We start from the raw sequence: 21,762 nt of genomic DNA on the forward strand, positions 1-21,762 counted from the left end.
GCGTCGACAGCAGTTCTGCTTGTTGCCGGTGCTGCTGCATGTCCAAGTTTATACAGCTGATAAAGCTAATGTCATTACTTCGTATAGCTCTCTACAAATTTGCTATCGCAATTGATGCTTCGCCTTTCAGGTGAAACTGCGACAACTTTTTTTGCGTACACGGACGTCACCGAAATCTGTGCCTTATAACAAGCTTTGCTTGAAAAATTACTTTATGAATATAACAATAAATAATCCTCACATTCCTTGACCGATACCCGATAATGGGTATGAGCAACATGGTCGATGGACAACGAAAACAACTGTGCGGGAGCGCGTGTGCTCGCGTTCGATGCACGAGCTGCTCGCAGGCACGCGCCAGGCCTTCGTCTTTGATCGAACGTCGGGTTCGGCTAGGCGTGTCCAGCTGACGGTGCACTCGGGCACCCGCAACTGGCCAAGCCGACCGAAGACCGGGCGCGCCTCTCCCAACCCGGTCCTCACCGCGGGACACTGGAGACGTAGAGTCACGCCAGCTGCGATCTGCATCGCAGTACTGGAGTCTGGGATCCTTCCACAACTCTGCGTGGAGTCGCCCCCATTCATGTAACAGGTAGGCTTGTTAACCTCTTTTAAAACGCAGCGGGCTTCGGTTTTGTACAATAACATTTTTACTCGAGCACTTAGCCCTGTTAGGTTAAGGAATTCTCTCAAATGGCTCTTAAAGGGGACCTCAACCACCCCTCGGGCTTGGCGAAAGAACATAGTCGGCGGATAGCATAAGCTGCTGTGAACATCTCAGCCAAGTTGGATATCGCAGGCGGAGCGTGAAGTCGCCTTTCTCTCAAACGCACTCAATTCAACAGAAGCCTGCGTCTCGCTTTTTTCAGGATGCTTTATTTCGTAATAAAGCGCATTCCCATACGCGGCTGCTATTGGCCAATAGCTGAGGTCCATGAAGAAGGGTGTTTGGATGAGGACGCTTATTCCTACTGTTATTGTGTATATTTATTGATGAAGTTTAATAACCAGGCTCAAGTAAGCGAAAATGTGCTTTCGAATTTCGACTATAATTACATGCTTCAGTAAGAAGCCGACTATCCTGTGCTCACGCTTGGCCGTGGTCGCCCGCGTTAGAATTAAATTTTGGCTGCCCTCCTCATTGGTGTAGTAGTCGTCAGGTCTCGCTAATTTCGACTAGCTTTGAATGCTCAACTAGCCTCGAACGACGCGAGACTTAGGGTCAGGCGACACGTACGCTTGCGCGTGTCGGGGTAACTTATTTTATGGTTTGTATTGTGACATACTTTTTTGCCCTGGTTGCGCTTAACGACGACCGCAGAAGCCAGGAAGCCAGATATTAAGTTGGGGCGAGATAGATATCGTAGCGCACAATATTGCTCGCAGAACGCAGCGCCTGTTGAGAGCAGGTTGCTTTGTAGGACAGTGTCAGATTTCACTATATTATTCTCTCACGTTATTGTTCTATTTCGTTTCTGTGTTGATCAGAGCAGATTATCCCCGTTATTGAGTTGTTGGTTTGCGCAATACATGAGTACAGTATAAGCAGCTCTACCTGATCATAATGCGCGCTTGACGCAAATAGTGTTTACATTTTCGTAGATACGCGAGCACCAGCGAATAATCTGGAAACTGCATTATTGCGTGTAGTAATAGCACACGAAGTTCATCCGGGGGATTTGGTTCGAAGAACGTTGACTGCACTCGCGTCTATCGTAACTTGAGCGTGTTGTGTTTCCGACCACTAGATCACCCAATATATAGTTTATAAAATGGAAAATTATCATCCACTCAACTATAGCGGCAAGCTACATAGGCTGCAGTTTTCCTTTCAGAATTTGAGTGTTTTCAATGCCAAAAGCTTTGCTTTCGCTTTCATGAACGCTCTTCCACCGTGCAATCATCCCCAGAACAGGTCAGCCGTAATTTTTGTCCGTATGATTAAAGTCGTCGACTAATTTGGCATGGTTCTGCAATCTGCTAGACTATAGCAGATTGCTATAGCAGAAGTAGAAAAGGGACTGCTACGGAAAGGCGTTGGTTCTGGTTTCCATACTCGGTCAAGGACGATGTTGGTTCTCCTTTCGAGCTTCCTGGCTACAGTTTCGCGGATGACAATTTTTTTCCGTTCATTAACCGCCCTCCACCTTGCCAGAATCCTTCGGAACTGACTAGGAAAAAAGAGATGGTTTTTTGACTCACACTTTTGGAAGTTTTAGATTCTTTACCGTGGTTACAACATGCTATAGGGCTTCTCTCGAGTAATTGATCATCTAAATTATACCACACATACCCTTAATTGCAACGACGGCAATCCTCCGCCCGTGTATGCCAGCAGCCTTATTAATCGTGTTATTGCTAAGCACGAGCTCGCAGGGTAAAATCCCGGCCACGGCGGCCGCATTTTGATGGAGCGAGATGCGAAAACACCCGTGTACTTAGATTTAGGTGCACGATAAAGAACCCCGGGTGGTCCAAATTATTCCGGATTGCCGAACTACGGCGTGCCTCATAATCAGCTTGTGGTTTTGGCACGTAAAACCCCATAATTTAAGTAATTATTAATCGTAACCTGCGCAGTACATAAAAACGACGCACAGGGCCGATTGTCACTCATTGTGAACAATGCTCCCGTGAGGGAGCCGTAAAGGTAAAAATGCCTTTAAATCCTGTTTTCGGTTGGTGTCCTGACCCCTCCTTTAAAATCTTCCTGACTATACGGGCTTCCGTCAAGCTCGAGTTCATAGGGTGAAAGTTCTTCAGTACACTTCGTGTAAGAAACGCTTAGTTAACTATCGTTGGACAGGAATGCTAAGAAGCTAACAGTATCGAATACGCACAGTGTTACATGAACCGTCTTCTATTCAAAATATCGTCTGAACTCGTGATATGTTAGCAACTCATCGCAGCCGTTTTTCAAGGCTGCAAGTGGGCTACGTGTACAGGGCGACGTCATTGTGGCTGAGGAGGCCAAAGATTCCACGGTTGTCAAACAAGTTTTGCAGCGCCTATAAGAACATGATCTGCGCCTGAACAAAGAAACACAATTCAATAAAACGAAAGTGGCTTTAACGGGACACCATACTGACCGGAATGTCATGATCCAAGGAAGACAAAAGTGTCTAGCACATGTATCCGGAACCACCAATGCAGTTTTGGCCTTGTCAACTACCATGACAAATTTTTCTACATGGCTGCCTACTTCGTTAGCTCCATTGTACGCGTTTTTGGCAAAGGCTGCCACTCAGAACTGAGCGACGATGACTGAGCAATTCAAGACTTCGAAAATTCACTAAACAAACCCACAATACTTTCTCATTTTTACCTTTTGCCTTTTTCCTTGCCTTTTTCTTTCCATGGCCCTCCGATATTTGTCGGAGTGCTGTTGATTCATCGAAATGGAGCAAACCTCTACCCCATTGGTTTCTGATGCCGCATATTCACCCCATTTGAGAAAAAAATCCCTCTTGAAAAAGGCCCTGGCCTCTCTGTTTGGCGTTACCTGCTTTCTAGGCTACTGTAGGGCACATTTTTTTTTTTTACTGGTCACTGAATTGAATAGAATTCGAGGGTTTAACGTGCCAAAACCACAATTTGATTAGGATGCACGTAGTAGTGGATGGACTCTGGATTAATTGGCCCCTGGGGCATTGTTAACGTGCCCCAAATGCACGGGACGCGGGTGTTTTTGCATTTCGCCCCCATCTAAATGCGGCCGCCACGGCCAGGATTTGATCCCCCGACCTCGTGCTTAGCAGCGCAGCGCCAAAGCTATAGGTAACAGGCCACTAGCTGCTATTTTTTTTTTTGGGGGGGGGGGGGAATAAGTACAATCAGGCATTTGCAGGAGCTCACAATCGACGTTGGTAATCTATTCTCAGTGGCGGCAGGTATACCTGGCTAAAGTCTGAAGGCTCAGGGTTCGCCAATGCAGACGAACCCGTCGTTTTATATCTATGTGCTAGCTGTAGACAGTGCGTGCGAAAGCACTGAAGAAAAAGCGCTCGGTGCCTGTGGACGGTGATTTGCATGAAATCGAGAGCGGGATCTAGTACGGCTAGCCTCGGTAAGGGGAAAGGACAGTTGAACATTTCAGGCCTTGTTTGATCAAGATATACGAAATATAAGTGAGCCATGGCTTGGTATTCTGGATTCACAGAACGCTAGTGTCCGCGCCAGCTAGGCTGCAGGTAACTGAGCTCTTGCCTCAAGACACCTTGTTATGGCTAAAAAGAAAAAAAACCTGGCCTGAGAATTTTATTATATACGGTAACGAATTCCGACGCCGGAAGACTCCCGAGACAGATGCGCGACATTTGCACAAGCTAGTGGAATGCCTGTGACACAGGGACCAGTACCATGGCCAGTAGCAGGGCAGAGCTAGTCAGCACTCCACATAAAATATCGATTCCCATTGAAGAAAAAAATTCGCTAATCGTAAGCTTCTGAAAAAAATTGGATTAAGGGGATAGCAATGTCATTACAAGCACAGATGCCACCATGCATGCAATATATCTGAGAATTCTGTAAATGGTTTGGTATACCTAGCACGTTAGTATCGATAATGGGCCCCAATTCGTCACGCCAGCTTCAAAGCTTTCTTCGCTTACGACGTTGCAGTTTGCCGTGCCGTCCTGGTTGTCGCCTCTCACGGAGCAGCACCCCTTGCTACTATAGTCACTGTGTGCACTCTCAGTGCCAGGGATACGATCGTTTTGGCGACATTTCGAGTGACACGGCACATGAAGCATCAACGTATACGGCTGACCGGGTTTGTGCCGCTGTGTCACAGAGTTCCACGAATGGTTTTGGCCTTCACTTCTTGTGCGTCAGGTGCCGAGTTACGTGAAATCTCACGAATGTGATAGCATCACTGAAAGTGATTGCTCGAGAACAGTGCCACCAAATGATCATAAAAAATTTTATTCAAAAAAAGAATATCAGAAAAGCTTGGCTTACGAGAAGACTGGTCAGGTCCCTAGTACGGGACACTATTGGTAAAAGCCACTGCCCGTGCTCTTACAAGAAGGGCTCGTCGCTCCTCGAGATCCGAGCTAGACCGGACGGCCTGCCAGACCTCCCAAGTTTGCTGATTTATTATAGGCAATACTGATATTTTTCTGACAAGCCCGTGCCACATAGTATGCCTTCTGGCCACAAAATTTTCACTGCCCGATAAAACTTACACCGTACCTAGTTTTGCAAGATACACCACCGCAGCTGATGAACGTTAAAAATTAAATTATGAGGTGTCACGTGCCAAAACCACGATCTGATTATGAGGCACGCCGTAGTAGAGGACTCCGGAAATTTTGGACCACCTGGGGCACTTTAACGTGCAGCGAAACCTAAGTACAGGGGGTATCTTCGTATCAAAATGCGGCCGCCGTGGCCTGGATTCGATCGCGCGACCTCGTGCTTAGCAGCCCAACACTATAGCCACTAAGCAACCACGGCGGGTGTGATGAACGTAATGACTGTTCCTAACAACACAGTAAAAAACGGGTACTTGGATTTATTCGCGTTAAAAAATCTATGTTCCTTTAAAGCTTGGCGCATAATAACCGCCTCACAATCTATAAAGCGTCTGCGAGAAACAATTTCATGTGTGCTTCGGGGTATGTGTCGTCATTCGCAGAACCTGGACAATGGATTCCTCTGAAGGGGACTGGTTCAGCAATTTAGCTCTTCAACCGCCGGCCGCTCCACGTTCTAGCCGGAGTGCGACTCGGCGTGCCGATATGCCGAGTGAACCGGCCACCTACTCTGTGGATAATTTTGAGCCAAGGCCTCCGCAGGAGCTTGTCTGTACCGTGTGCAGGGGTGTGTACCGAGACCCTGTGGAATGCCCCTGCCGACATGTATTTTGCTCCATCTGCATCCACGGCTGGCTGGCACTTGGCCCAATTCCCGGATCTGGTAGTTGCCCGTTGTGCCGCCGAGAGGTGTCGATGTCCCAAGTGGTACCCGTGGTCCCCCTTGTGACCAACATGATCGCCCGCCTCACTGTCCGCTGCCCCAACAGAGAGACAGGCTGCACAGCAAAGGTGCGTCACTTTTAAATGGTTGCCTTTTCACCAGTAAGTTCACATGAATGCGAATAATACCATAAGGGGTGACCAAACAGATTTCTCCTGAATGTGTAAGAGAAATGACGTAATTACGCATGTAAACCACTTTTCTTAAAGTTCTGCAATGTCCCTTATACGAGGCGGGATTATGGCTACACACTGAGGCATCGAACTGTGCCCTGACTGCCATGTAAAATAACGCAAATACTGGCGACTGACTATGAATTAATCTAGAGTCGGCGACATATTTTTTGGACCTGGACAATGTTGCGAAATTTACTGAATAATCGGCTAACCTGTAAAAAAATTGTAATGGTAAAATCAATTTCGTTATATTTGGAGCACCAGCACAGCAGAAAGTTACTTTACATTCATTTGGTCAGCATTGAGCTCTATATAAAAACATACTTGAAACTCCGTCACCGTCGATCAGTTTGGAGCGTTATTGTTTACGCCCTTCAGTCTAATAAGCGAACAGACGAACTTAGTAGGCTTTCACGATTTCTGGTGGCTCATCGCCGTGGACCTGGACTCCGCCTGAGGAATGTGGCGTTCAGTCCAGCCCACGCGCGTGATCCCGTGTGGTCTACTCGTACAACGGCCTTCCGACCACCTCATTAGGCTAAGCTTAACCAACACCGATTCGTCGCAGACAGACTGAAGTTGCGGTTACCCTGGTAGTTACTCGGCCGGTTACTGCGGCGAACTTCTGGCCCTTCCGTGTGTGGTACGGTGACTGATAATCCCGTCAACAATAGGACAATTACTGCCATCTAAGTAGCGCCTTGCGCAAATCGCCCAGCTCGTGGGTATGAGCGTCGTGCTCAGTGACTTTTTTCCGGATCAATGTATTTCACATGAAACTGGGCCTTGCTACAACTGCCGATGCAAGGGCTAATGAGTGATCCTTGGTCACAACAGTTGTAGCAATTCTAACCATCAGGCACGGTCATTTAATCTCCAGCAATGACCTTTCTTTATTACTGCTTTTGCATGTGGCGCTCGACGCCGTAGTTCTAATTCCCACTTGAATATACGGACCATCCTATTGCCATAACTCTGAGTAGACCAATCACCATTTCAATGGCTCTCTATGGCCATAGTATATATATATATAGCCTTTGTGCCAATTACCACCATAAATTACCACCATCACTATCAATTTTCGGGCTTGCCAAAGGGGTGATTGTCTTTTCGATGGTGGGCCTTTCAGGAATAAATAAGCTAGGGGTGTTCAGTTGTGCTGAGTAGTAAGACCTTCATCGCTCAATTTCTCTATTGAATGTTTCAAATAATTGTCTGGAATTTCACTGGCGCTTTGCCAAGCCGAAAACATTCATCCTCGGTTGAATAAGTTCTGCTGGCCGCATTGAATTAGCCGTTACCATGAACCCCTTGACTTCCGTGACAAATGCTGAAAAAAATTTTAGACGTGCAAAAAAAAAATGGCGATCGGCATTGTGTATTCTTTTCTGGTCTAAATAAGCAGCTGAACACATAGACACGTGTCAGAAGTGCCAAAAGTTCACAACAAGTTCACTTGCTATCGGCACCAGACGACTCGCGTGATGGCGAGTTTTCTCGACATCGGTAGTTAAGGGGATTTAACGCGCTGGTATGACGGTAAATGAACTTTGGTCTAAAGCTGCCGCGGCTACATCGATGTGACGTGGAACTTAAAGGTGGTATTTGGTGAGGTAGGGTTCATTTTTTTTTCTCGGAAATAGTCTAAGCAGGATAGAATAAGGTTACACGCCACAAGAACGTAGTTAATACTTGAGCTTTTAATCCCTATAGCAGCCTCATTGGGATAATATTCAATAACACAGGGAACAGAAAAAGATAAATCACAACAGCGAAAAATCATAAAGCTAACGCAAAGTTGTGCATGGGCGCATCCTGAGTGCTTATTTTCTTATTGTAAAACACGCAGAAAATTATGTAAGTATTTCAACTAATTACATGACATTATAAAGCCTATCAGCGCAACCTAAAGCCTAAACAAGAAATAGATGCCTGACGATGATGTCAAGTGATAAACATTGGGTAAGAAAGGAAAATCATTCCTGTTAACGTATAGACACGCAGACTTAGCTTTATCGGGAAAACACCTTATTTTCTTAGCAGCTTTCACATATTTGTAGCTCACTATTTCCTTGCATAGCGCGGCATAGTTCCTTATACAACATTAAAGCGAGCCTAAAGGAACTCAAATTTTCAAAAGAAGCAATTAGTTCTTGTGATACTGTTTGTTGGTAATGAGATAGGGGTGCGGCAGGTGCTCCTACAGCAGGGGTGTCAGGCTGTAAAAGCGAAGCATCAATTGCGATAGAAAATTAGTAGAGCTATGTGGAGTAAGGATAGTTTTATCGGCTGTATAAACTTGGATGCATTCGCTTATTGAATTAACAAGCATGGTGTTAGCGCGCACGAGCAAACATGAATATATCACACTCGATGACAGCACACAACCGCAGTCAAAACGCTGGCGTGTGAAAGCGCGCCAGCAGCAGTGAGCGAAGTTTTGTGCGGTCTAGCGCTTCAGCGGAAACTGAGCGACAAAAGCACAACGCATACCCAAGTAGGAGACGTGTTGCATACCGCTTTCAAGATACGGTGCGCGCGTCCACCCGCCGCCGCACAACCTATAAGTGCGCAGTTGCTCGCAGAGCAGAAGCCGCCTCCCCTCCTTCCCGTGTTGCCTTCCCGCTTTCCTCCGTTCACCTGCGAGATTCCAGTTCCCGTTGCGCCCGATCGCAAGATACGCATTTGGTGCCGCAGCACACCGTCGCCCCCCCCCCCCTTTCTCTCTTGCTTCCATCCCCCCACGGCCTTTCGCGCGACGAATGAGTCGCGTTTGCTTTCCGCATTTGCTCTCCCTCGCGTGCTTTCACGCGCACATACAGCATACAGCACACGGCGACGATTTTATCGCCCTTTGACTTTATACGGAACCTCACGGCGATAGCGATGACGACGCCGACGGCAGAAATCCGCTTGGAGTGTCCATATAAATGCTATCGCAATAAAAATATAAAAAATGAAACAAGCGTTCTGCAAAAGGTGGCGCCTTGAAAGTTGCGGGTTAACCTTCCGCAGAAAATAATAGTGGTTTCGCACTCGGGGCTAGCGTTCAAAGTGATAGCATGGTTTAGCGTAGCGCCTAAACGGTGTTCTAATGATTACATATTTCGGTGAATGTTTTATTGCTTTGGCAGCGCCACAAAGGTCATGTGAGATAGCAATTAGGTGGTAATGCTAGCATAAGTGGGCTCCACACATGATCCGGAAGCATCATCACGTATATACCCAGTTATCCTTGGGAGGGAGCTTTAAAGGTGCTTTCCACCACCTTAGCAGCACGGCCTGAGCACTCTCAGCCACCCGATTTTGCCATAAATAATAAGTGAGTTCGACGTCGTCTGCCGCCTGGTGTGCTTATTGCTGTAATGAACCACCACGAGGGAATTGCAGCCTTGACTTCACTCGCACAGCTGACGCCTCCAACGCGGTCCCGTCACTTCACCAAAATGCAGCCCACAAAGCTTCGATACGCTGTTCTTTCACACGCGACAAGTTTGAGAAGGCTGAAATTACTGGGTGCAATAGGGCATGTCACGCGCTCTTTTTCATATTGCCCTCGGCTTTCTTTGGGACCCAAAAAGCTTTGCATGAGAAGTGCTTTATACAAGCATTACATAAAGGCAGGCTTTCGCCTTGACCCTCTTTGGTGTGTGCTAAGTAACTGTCAATTTTTTACGGAATATCGCGGCCACGGCGTTGGCGACGCCAACACGACACGACGGCAGAAATGCGCCTAGATTGTCCTTATAATTGCCATCGCAACAAAACGATGCCTCTGCGACTGTTGCAGGTGGCCTTGGAATCACTGAACCACCATCTGGAGACTTGCGAGTTCGGCAGGGCTCTTTGCCCGGACTGCGGAGCCCCGATGCTCGCCTCCGAACTGGCTGCGCATCGGCGCGAGTGCGCTTCGATGCAGCAACGGATGGTGCGCTGCACACGCGACTGCTGCTTCAGCCTGTTTTCCGAGCGAGAGCGCGACCAGAACTGCGTCCACGAAATGCGCAGCTACATCAACTCGCTGGAGCAGACACGTGACATGCTGCGCCACCAGATCGACCACACACTGCAGTGCCTGTCTCAACTGCAAAGCCAGATCCGGGAACTTGCAGCAAGGGTGGAGACGTGTGCTGGGCGCCTACGTGAAGCTCCACCTTTACCAAAGGTGCGAAAGCCTTTATTTGTCAGCAAAGCTTAACATTGAGCTATTAGGGGATGTTCCATTTTGTTGGGCGCTAGTGTGAGGAACCAATTTCAACAAGTACGAACACAAATGAATGACACTAAATGACTCATTTGCCTCTAATAAGACACATTAAAAATAATAAACATATATAAACGACGACACGAGCTGCAATTACGTCTTATTTGCGGCAAATGGCAACTGGCGAAAAAGCAGTCCTTAGGGGATTATCACTGTTTCATCGATTCACTTTCCTTGGCATATGCCTAGACGCAATGTTTTACGCAACGTAAAATAGCACATAACCTGCCATCGTGGCCCAGTGCCTAGTGATTTGCGCTTCTGAGCTCATGGTTGGGGGTTAAAAAAATTAAATTATGGAGTTTTACCTGCCAAAACCACGATCTGATTATGAGGCACGCCGTAGTGGGGGACTCCGGAAATTTGGACCACCTGGGGCTCTTTAACGTGCACCTAAATCTAAGTACACGGGTGTTTTCGCAGTTCGCCCCATCGAAATGCGGCCGCCGTGGCCGATGGTTGCGGGTTCGATCGCACCTATGACTGCCGCATTTCGATTGGAACGCAATGCAAAAAAAAACCGTGTACCATCCATTTGGTGCACTTTAGAGAACCACGGTGCACGACCAGCACGACACCTAAGAATCGACAGCCACGTTTGAAACACGTAGCATACATCGTGAGGCAACCGTGAATAAAGCTCTCAACCCCGAATAATCAGTTAATATGCAGAAAGTGTGAACACGGAATACTTAGAAGCCACGTATGTCATAGTTGCTGTTATTACCAGAATATTTTCCAATGCTCGAAGAATGTGCGTACGGGACACGAAACGTGAAGGCGTACAAGGGGCCTCTCTCAATATAACTGAACTCGCCCAAAACGCATTTTCATTGGTTTTAAGGACAGTGCTCGTACTTTCTATCCTGAAAGTCCGAAAATGGGGTATACAGAGCAATCTTTTTTTCGCAAGTCACGTACCTTCAGCACAACTTTAAGCTCGAAGACCAAATAACTGGTCAGAAAACACGTTAGCTGGAATGACATTGGCGAGGGACGTGTAATCACTCTAAAGCCATGTTTTTAGCAATACTTGTATTTATTTACTCATTTATTTGCAATGAGCGAAGAAAACATTACAAAACTAAAATAGAAAATCGTCCAACAATCATGAAACAATTAACGCTTCGGACAAAGATGTAGAGCTGGGACAAATCAACAAAGAAAGCGCAGCGGTGCAAGCTCAAAACTTAGTGGAAAAAGCAGAACATCAATTTTTCACAAATTAACAAACACAATAAAATAAAGAATGTACATTTATTCACGGTAGCACTCAAGTTAGGCGCGGATGTACGCTTTGGGATTCCATTAAAGCCATACCATTGCTGTTTTTAGTGTGTGATCGCACTGCTCCATATTTCTTTTAAGGTGTTCAGGAAGTATGTGAGGATTCTCTTGAGCTATTCCAACATTTAAACATTTTCGGAAGCTTTCTCGACCATGTGGCATCATGCAAATGAATCTTAGCTGTCTTTCGTTATGCCAGAACAGCTGAAAGTTAGGTTCTGTGAGCATACTAGAGCACTTCACGGGTCGATTTTTCAGCCCGGGCACGGTCCGGGCTCGATTTTACGTCGGGCTACCCGCCCGAGCCCGACCAAAAGTTTTATGGCGAGACCTGGGCCCGGCCCGGGCCCGAAAATAATCTACGTTACCCGCCCGGCCTGGCCCGCCACCCCTTTACCTTAGGCCCGAGCCCGGCCCGAGCCCGAAAAAGACCACCGAGTGGCATTACAAAAATAAAATAAAGAAGAGAATGAATAGAATTTATGATTGAGGCATAAATACCTGCCATATGCAATTATGAACACTATTTGAGTGGTCTGAACGCAAATACCAGCGCGCGAAGTAGTACGAATGACCCTGCCGAGCAGTATCGCCAGCACTATGCAACGGCGCGACTTTGATGCGGCCCAATCCACTTCTATCGTCACGCCCCTACAGTATTTTGCCACGTCGGGCGCCTTACTGCAAATCATGCGCCGCCCCAGCCGCTCGTCCCGCTCAACGGGATTCTAGTACACTATAGCCGAAGTGCAGCCACGACTACTGATCTCCACGCCACAACAGGTCCTGAGCGCAGCGCATGGATGGAGTAAATGGAGAAAGAAAGCTTCTCGTTCCTCCATGGTTCAGCGTAATGCGCTGCTGCTAGATGGCCGGTTGAGAACATGAGTGCAATAATAGATGGACACAGTGCCATATTTCAGCCGCATGACGAATTATCTTATCTTACCAGTAATCGTTTTACCAATTCGCCTTTGAAGAATCAGCAAGTCGCGAACGCGCTTACACCGCGCTGAAAGCATTAATTACATTGACTTAGGTAAGGAATACGATGGCATCCTTTGGTTTGAGGCAACTTCGGTCTTTATGGACTCTTACATTCTGTTAAAACAGCGCAAAATACGACGGAAGAAGAAAAGAGAAGTACACAGGAGTAGCACTGCTAGATTCCAGCTGCGCCTGGACAACTGGTTTTTCAGAGTCGAGACGCGCGAGGATAACTCGCTGCACGTTACATGCACACCACCAGAAAGTCCGAGCCCGGCCTGAGCCCGGGTCAAAAAGCCCATGCCGTGCCCGAGCCCGGCAAGAGCCCGTGAAAAAACTGTCCTACCTGGCCCGACCGGGCCCACGGGCCGGGCCGGCCCCGGGCTTTCGGGTAAGCCCGAGCCCGTGCAGTGCTCTAGAGCATACGCGGATGCATGTGTATGTTTGTGTGCGTGTGTGTGTGCGTGTGCGTGTGTGTGCGTGTGCGTGTGCGTGTGGTGTGTGTGTGTGTGTGTGTGTGTGTGTGTGTGTGTGTGTGTGTGTGTGTGTGTGTGTGTGTGTGTGTGTGTGTGTGTTGTATTGTATTGTGTGGCGTTGCGTGGCGTTGTTACATTGCTTTGTGTTGCGTATGTGGGGGACGAACATACCAACCGTACGAAAAAGCACGAGAACAAGATGGGCAATTAAACGAGCTTTCAGACACCGCTTCAAGTTTATTGCAAAAATCACGCCACATACACATCTGTCTAAAAGCAACTCGGCAAGGCAAGAAAGACATCATCCCTAATCTAAAACAAACATCTAGCCAGTGCACTCACAACGACAAACAAAGCATGTGCAAGGACAGATGTTCTTGCGAATGGACAGATGGTGCACCTTTTTGTCCGAGAGATTGCCGGAGGGCTGGCTAATGCTGAGATTACAGCGCGCAATGTTAACGACTCCTATTGCAAGACTCATGGATTCATCCCTGTTTTTATCAAGGACGTCCACCTTGTATAAAATGGCTTTGCACCCACAAATTCTAGAATGAGTAGTGGAATGCGTTCTATTTCTATGTCATTCTTATGTCATTCTTATGTCATTCTTATGGTTCCCTGTGCCGATGATTTACAAGAGTCCGGTAAGGTTGCTTTTTTTTAATTATAAAAAGATGTTTAGAATCACCTGTGGCAGGTAAAACGATTCTAGTCCCTGAGCTGGATTACTCTAAGAGGCGGGCGTCATATTCATAAGAAATTATTGTATATTTCCCAAATTTAGAAAATGTTTCCAAATAAGATTAACAACTAATTGCTTTAAAGCGTAGATTGCTTTTTCACTAAGCTACCAGGGTGGGTATATGTGTATGTAATGTATCTATGTAAGCTTGCACATGTTATATACGCGCTGTAAGTAAACGCTCCTTCCGACATCATACTCTATCGTTATACTTACTAATCAGACTTAAAGTTGAATATGCTTGCATTATTTGAGATACGCACACTAAATGATATAGCAATGTAGAAAGGGTCTAATAAAACGTGAGTAAGTATATGTATAATTTTTACTGACTCTTCCCGTAAACTAATGAAAATAATGATGTTCAGGCACTCGCTGTATGAAACAGAGAATCTCGGCTAGAATGTTTCTTGTAAATAAAAAAGCATTTCACGCAATTTTTTTATCTGATCTTCATTAAAAACCACACACTCCTGCCACCATCAAAGCCTTGCGTTAATTTCACAATTCGCAAAAGCAGGCAGATGTAAATTGCCATTATTCCCGCGTACAGTACTAGATGTGAGCCGCTCAGTGCCTTCACCTCAACTAAGAATTAACCTGTGACTGACATTAGAACTTTATGCCGCTTTGGCATTATATAGAATGTATACAGCTATGCTTGTACTTTTTGTGAATATGACCTCTACTTTGAGCTCGAGCCCTGTATATTTGAGTTAAAAAATCGTGAAAAAAAGCATTAACAGCGAGAAACACACAAAAAAAACAGGAAAAAATTTTCTTTTGTTCTATGTGTTTAATATTTGTTTTCCCGCCGCGGTAGCCTAGTGGCAATATGGCGCTGCGCTGTTGTGATCGAGGTCGCGAGTTAAAGCCCGGCCGCGGCGTCCGCATTTCGAATGATGCGTAATTAAGAAAAAAAAAAACACGCTCGTGTACTTTCAGGCGCACGCTGAATATTTCAGGCGGTCAAAATTATTGCACTGTGGCATGCCTCATACTTATGTCATAGTTTGTGGCACATAATACCCCAGCATTAAAAAAAAAAACATGAATACGTTTCCTAGAATTTCCTTGTTGCTTCGCAGTCGAGTGGAAGGGGGACGCCGCGATGGGAGTACTCAAAGGAAAGCCGGCTGCCTTTGCGACAAGTGAACGTGACCAGCACCAGCGGCAGCCGAGCCAGCGGATCGCTGACCTCTGGCCGTCGCGCGCGGTTTTCCGTGCCTGGTCCCAGCTGTTCTTGGTGGAACTTAACCGCCGATGCTCCTCTGTCTCTCGCCGAGCCACAGCAAGATGAACCGGCAAGCCCACACTTTTCTAGTCGAGTCATATCTCCTCACGAGTGATGCACCTACACAAATGCATATAAAACAACCATTCTTTTTTTTTCGTAATAGATGGTGTCCAAAACTTTGCTGCCACGATGTGTTTCGAGCTGCACAATAACATGGTATTAGGGGTGGGCAGCGCGACCCGGACGAACGACAGAGGAAGAGACGATACGAGCGCTGACTGACAACCGATTTATTATTTTTGAGCAAGTGAATATATATGCACAAAATGTGATCATGTGACGCGTACAAAGGGTGAAAGGTTCTCAGCCTATCTTGCCATGCAAAAACTTATTTTTCTTTATCTTGCAGAAAGATAAAGGTCTGGCTGACACATGCGCCTAGGATGACATGCATGTAGTAGGTTTCTAAATCTCGCAGTGGATTTGGTTTCTATTTCTATACAGTATTTAAGCTTTTTCAAACACGGGTTTGCATGAGAAAATTCCACAATGCGCGGCCAGATTTGAACTGGTTGAATTTCTGATCGAATCGTCTCTTACTCTGTCGTTCGTCCGGGTAGCGCTAAGAACATGTTCAGTTGCTTGCTGTGTTAATGCATAATAACTTCTGGCGCGTGCGGAGAGCGAAAGCTTAGCCATTGAGATCCGCTTCCGCTGCTGGGAGGAAACCGGCGCTAGGGCTTGAATTTGAACACCTACTACTAAACCACCCCAAATCGTACGAGAAACTATGTTCACTAACAGATTAGTATTGTTACCCCGGCATACTTCCTGGTGCTATAATGTAATGCATCCTAGATTTTAACCAATCAGCTTTAAAAACTTTATTCGAACCTAAAGTGAGAGTCAATGTATTAAAGTCATGGCGAAACGTTCAGACAGCTGAATACTTGCAAAGATGCTATTTACCCACTGTCTCACGAAACGGGCCGTTCTACTTCTGCGAATGCCATAACTCGAAAGTAGGTTCTTCGGGCCTGTTTCCTGTTGCTGTATTGGTCAGGTTAGCGTCCACAGCTGTGTCGAGTACGACATACGCATACGCTTGTTCGGATGTTGTTTTACTAATAAATGCAGGTGCAACAGTCTGCATCGGCTTTCAAGTTGTTTCCGAATGACGGCCCCACGGCCAGGCTCTTCCACGACACTGACGGGCCATGCTGCCAGCCTAACATCAAAAATCGCACGCCACCGCAAGCAGGTCCATCCACGGTGCCGTTTTCGACTCCCAGCTCCGCTCTCCGCAATGCACGCCGCCCACAGCTTACATTGCAGTTCGGTGTGGAACAACCAACCGAGCCACCCTTGGCACCAAGCCGGTCTCGCTCTACTCTTGGCGGGGCACCGACTCTGACGTCCACGTCCACACGACTGAGCGTGCCGACCGTCTCCGAGATGCTGGCTGCCGGAGCCCAGCTTCCAGTGACGCCACCTGCCACGTCGAACGCAGTTACGTCTACTGGAGGAGCACGCACTTCGACCGCCATGATCGACCTGGCCGCTGGATTGCCGCTGGAACGCCGCCTGTACTCCAGGGTCCCTGGTGGCTGGTATCCGCCTTCCACTGCCGGCATCACAATGCACGCCGATGACGTCGCCAGTGGTCTCCGCACACTGCAACCCGCTCCCCAAACCCAGCGAACCAACGCTGCCGACACTGGCATGGAGTACGGCCAGTTGAGTGGCGGCGACTGCCACCTGTCGAGTTTCATTCGGCAGCTGTGGGAGACGGGAAAACACTACGACGGCAACAAATCGCCAGAGTGACCACCTGGCGGCATTGGGAAGCTGTGATTGCGCAGGCTCGGGGCTTTCTTCTGTGTCATTTTCTTTTTTTGTCTTCTTTGAAATTAAAATTGGTCCCCAAGCTGTGTCCTCTGCAAAAATTGTCTTTTGCTAAATTCGTAAATAATGGAGCACATTTAATGAGTATTATGCGCAATCTTGTATTACTCGCGATAGAGCTCCTTCATGCTATATATACGCATTGTATTATGTAGTCATTTTTATGTTGCAGGGAGGCCTTTCTGAATAAGTACATTATTTCCTTAATTCCATTCATTCATTCAATCCTTAGTGTTTGTCCTGCTCAAATCACAGTTCGCGGCCTTCAACAAAACTGAGGTCGACGAACGGTACAAGGGAAGTAAATGCTTGTTGCGGGTGTTATTTCACATAAGTCAGAATTGGCGTATTATTGAGATGGCAGTTATATGGACACTCCTAGCGCATTTCTGGCGTCGCCGTCGCCGTGAGGTTCCGTATAAAGTCCAACGGTGATACACTCGTCGCCGCGGGCTGTACGCTGTGTGTGCGAGTAAGAGCGTACGAGAGTGAGCCGGCAATCGCGGCTCAATGTAGCGCACGCGAGTGAGGAAAAGTCGCCTTTCGGTCGAAACTGACTTTTTTTTTTAAATTCTTCACACAACACAAGGCAGCGAGATTTCTTTTCGCGCGCGACGCACGGGGGCGAGGCGACGGAGAGGGAGGCGGGAGGGGCATTTTGCACCGTCGGCTGCTGCTCATAGCGCTGCCACGCGGCCGCCGTATCTCGAAAGCGATCTGCGATGTTGGCGAAGTGCGCGCACGCGCGGGCCTCATCTTCAAAGCGATCTGCGATGGGGAAAAAGGCGATGCGCCGAGTGCCGGTAGCTTCGTATGCGCTTTGCTTTCCACCTTTAGTTCGCGTTGATGCGAGACGACAGACAACGAGAAGGTCAATTTGCCCGCTGCTCTTGGCGCGCTTTCTCACTCCGGTTTTTTGACAGCCAGTTTCCGCGGTCATCGAGTGAGATGTGTTCATGTTTACCTGTGCGCTCGTGACACCGTGGGTGTCTATTTAGTTAGTAAGCGAATGTTTACAACTTTATACGGCCCGTTTAAGTACAGTCCTTACTTCGTATAGATCTCTACTAATTTGCTTTCGCAATCGATGCTTCGCCTTTTAGGCGAAACTGCGACTTTTTTTTTCAATTCTACACACAACACACAGCTAAGATTTATTTTCGCTACACGTGATATAGATACGTGTGCAGTTTTTCTTTCTTTGGTCATGAATAATTATTCTTGACCAAAGAGAGAAATAACAAGCATTTATATACACGGGATTGCTCTACAATTCTCGTCAGCGTGTATGCTTTTTGTGTGTGTTGTGTACTGTGCGGAGGTTGAGGCGCGCAGGCGCGCAGGGTAACGTGCAAGTAGACCAGCGAGCTCAGGAACAAAGAATGCTGTATTCGGAACAGCGCGTGCTTCTTATACGCGCTGGCAGGTGCTTATCCGCTTCTCATAACCGAAACTGAACGACGCCTAACCCGCCGTGGTTGCTCAGTGGCTGTGGTGTTGGGCTGCTGAGCAGGATGTCGCTGCATCGAATCCCGGCCACGGCGGGCGCATTTCGATGGAAGCGAAATGCGAAAAGAGCCGTGTACTTAGATTTAGGTGCACGTTAATAAACCCCAGGTGGTCCAAATTTCCGGTGTCCCCACTACGGCGTGCCTTATAATCAGATCGTGGTTTTTGGCACATAAAACCCCATAATTTTTAATTGAATGACGCCGGTCGGTGGAAAAATCAACACGCTAGAAATGGTGTTGAACAGACGCTACGTGTTAGAAACAAGCCGGCTGAAGCCGTGGCTCTGTAGCCGGCTTTAAGCCAAGAGTAATAAAAGGTCCCAATAGATGGCTCGACACCAGGGCGAAGCGCGAAATTTGAATTGAATTCAGCAAAACCATTATTGCATCAATCATGGTAGGAGTGAGAGGGGAGGGGAAGAGCATGAGGGGTGGGGGTAGAGAAGAGAGGGTGTTACGTATCAGGTACAGCAGAAAATTCGACGTCATTTGCCGCGAAGGAAGCAGATATGCGGCCAATTTTTTGTTTTGTTATTATGCCAACAAGTGCTGACGCATATGCTACGTTGCTTATGCGTCGATCGATTTTTTGTTTTGCTTCGTTTGTAACCCCTCCGAGTGCAACATGCCTACAATGGGGCCCTCGTCAGGCATTGTGCCTTTTGGCCTCCTTCCCGGAGTGTATTCATCATCATCATCATCAGCCTAATTTATGTCCACTGCAGGACGAAGGCCTCTTCCTGCGATCTCGAATTACCCCTGTCTTGCGCTAGCGTATTCCAACTTGCCCCTGCAAATTTCCTAACTTCATCTAACTTCATCATCCCATCGGGTTTTCTGCCGCCCTCGACTGCGCTTCCCTTCTCTTGGTATCCATTCTGTAACCCTAATGGTCGACCGGTTATCCATCCTACGCATTACATAGCCTGCCAAGCTCCATTTCTTCCGCTTAATGTCAACTAGAATATCGGCGATCCCCGTTTTTTCTCTGATCCACACCGCTCTCTTCCTGTCTCTCAACGTTAGTCTTAAGATTTTTCGTTCCATCGCTCTTTGTGCGGTCCTTAACTTGTTCTCGAGCTTTTTTGTTAACCTCCAAGTTTCTGCCCCATATGTTAGCACCGGTAGAATGCAATGATTGTACACTTTCCTTTTCAACGACAGTGGTAAGATCCCAGTTAGGATTTGGCAATACCTGCCATATGCACTCCAACCCAATTTTATTCTTCTGTAAATTTCTTTCTCGTGATAAGGGTCCCGTGTGAGTAATTGACCTTGATCAACGTGCTCCTTTACATACTCTAGAGGCTGACTGGCGATCCTGAATTCTTGTTGCCTTGCCAGGCTATTGAACATTATCTTTGTCTTCTGCATATTAATCTTCCATCCCACTCTTACACTTTCTCGGTTAAGGTCCTCAATCATTTGCTGTAATTCGTCTCCATTGTTGCTGAATAGGACAATGTCATCAGCAAATCGGAGGTTGCTGAGATATTCACCGTTGATCCTCACTCCTAAACTTTCCTAGTCTAAGAGCTTGAATACTTCTTCTAGGCATGCAGTGAATAGCATTGGAGAGATTGTGTCTCCTTGCCTGACCCTTTCTTGATAGGTAACTTTCTACTTTTCTTGTGGAGAACCATGGTAGGTGTGAATTCCTTGTAGATGTTTGCTAAGATATTCACGTATGCCTCCTGTACTCCTTGATTACGCAATGCCTCTATGACTGCTGGTATCTCTACTGAATCAAATGCCTTTTCATAATCTATGAAAGCCATATAGAGAGGTTGATTGTACTCCGCAGATTTCTCGATTACCTGATTGATGACATGGATATGATCCATCGTAGAATATCCCTTCCTGAAGCCAGCCTGTTCTCTTGGTTGGATGAAGTCAAGTGTTGGCCTGATTCTATTGGAAATGATCTTGGCGAATATTTTATACAATACTGAAAGCAAGCTAATAGGTCTATAATTCTTCAATTCTTGAACGTCTCCCTTCTTATGGATTAGTGCAATGTTGGCGTTCTTCCAGCTCTCTGGTACACGAAGTTGTGAGGCATTGCGTATAAAGGACCGCAAGCTTTTCAATTATGATATCTCCTCCATCCTTGATTAAATCGACTGTTATTCCGTCCTCTCCAGCAGCTTTTCCCCTGGACATGTCTTTCACGGCCCTTATAACTTCATCGCTATTTATAGAAGGAGCCTCTGTATCCGGTTCATCACTATTTCGAATGAAAGTGGTTTGACTGTTTTGGGCGCTGTACAGGTCAGTATACAGTGTATTATCTCCAAATAAAGAAAAAAAATGTGTCCAACGCTTTCGCAACAGAAGCAGATAGGCCTGTCACCGGAAGTGCGCCATTCTGCGGAATATTCATAACGAGGGTGAACGTATGGGCTTCTGGATAGCTCAGGTGCTGCGGGTGGGTGGTAGTCGGGTCTCTTGACTGGGCAAAGCGTCCGTAATCATGCGTTTGTTATTTCTTGACGGACAACGGTCTAGATAAGTATGCAAGTTGTTTCTGTGCAGCACGACGGCGTCAGATGGGTTTTCCGAACAGATCGATGAGCTTTTGCTTACATACCTCCCAGCTCGTAATTTCCTGTTCGTAGTTCAGAAACCACACTTGTGCCGAGCCGGCCACGTAAAATATGATGTTCGCTAGCATCAGAGTCCGGTCCCAGTTGTTGCTAGTGCTCACCCGTTGGTACAGTTGAAGACAATCTTCGACGTCGGTGTTGTCAGCGCTATGAAAGGTAGCTGGGTCACGCGGTTGTATGAAGACGGTGGTGCGGTTGGCGGCGGTTGGTTGAAGCACGGTTGGTGACCTGCCCGAAGCATCTCGTCTCCGCCTTGGGCTGGCATGGTAGATGCAGCCAAGGAGCATTCGATGCGTAAATCCGTCGTGATACTTGAAAAACCCGCGCATCCACCAAAATGTTACGAGGAGGAATGATGCTTGACAATATATATACAACGGGCAGAAGACAGGCATAAAAGATGACGCCCGTGCACGCGACTATCGGCAATCATCGTCTTCTTCAGTTCTGTCATCATCGTTCGCTACTGCAGCGCTTTGTAGCAATACCTAAAACCTTCGAATTGAATTTTTTTGGTGGAAACAGGTGCAGTTCGCAGCCTCGGCAACCGCATTCCATAGGGAGTGGAATTCAAAAGTGCTCGCGTACT

The 21,762-nt window shown here is 47.1% G+C and overlaps 1 protein-coding gene across 1 annotated transcript; it reads left to right on the forward strand.

Annotated features, from left to right (window-relative positions):
- The first annotated feature begins 343 nt into the window (after positions 1-343).
- Positions 344-17,085, forward strand: LOC119456529 (uncharacterized). Its single transcript, XM_049668594.1, has 5 exons — positions 344-592; positions 5,639-6,047; positions 9,946-10,320; positions 15,003-15,218; positions 16,289-17,085. The coding sequence occupies exons 2-5, from the start codon at positions 5,649-5,651 to the stop codon at positions 16,976-16,978; spliced, it is 1,680 nt and encodes a 559-aa protein (XP_049524551.1). The 5' UTR covers positions 344-592; positions 5,639-5,648; the 3' UTR covers positions 16,979-17,085.
- The last annotated feature ends 4,677 nt before the right edge of the window (positions 17,086-21,762 follow it).

This window comes from Dermacentor silvarum, chromosome 6 (assembly GCF_013339745.2).
Source record: "Dermacentor silvarum isolate Dsil-2018 chromosome 6, BIME_Dsil_1.4, whole genome shotgun sequence".
NCBI classification, from domain to species: domain Eukaryota; kingdom Metazoa; phylum Arthropoda; class Arachnida; order Ixodida; family Ixodidae; genus Dermacentor; species Dermacentor silvarum.

Excerpts from the sequence above, each read along its gene's own strand:
- LOC119456529 (XM_049668594.1), top strand. The coding sequence starts at position 5,649 with ATGGATTCCTCTGAAGGGGACTGGTTCAGCAATTTAGCTCTTCAACCG. Across the intron at positions 6,048-9,945 it reads AGACAGGCTGCACAGCAAAG|GTGGCCTTGGAATCACTGAA; the intron begins GTGCGTCACTTT and ends CGACTGTTGCAG. Across the intron at positions 10,321-15,002 it reads AAGCTCCACCTTTACCAAAG|TCGAGTGGAAGGGGGACGCC; the intron begins GTGCGAAAGCCT and ends GTTGCTTCGCAG.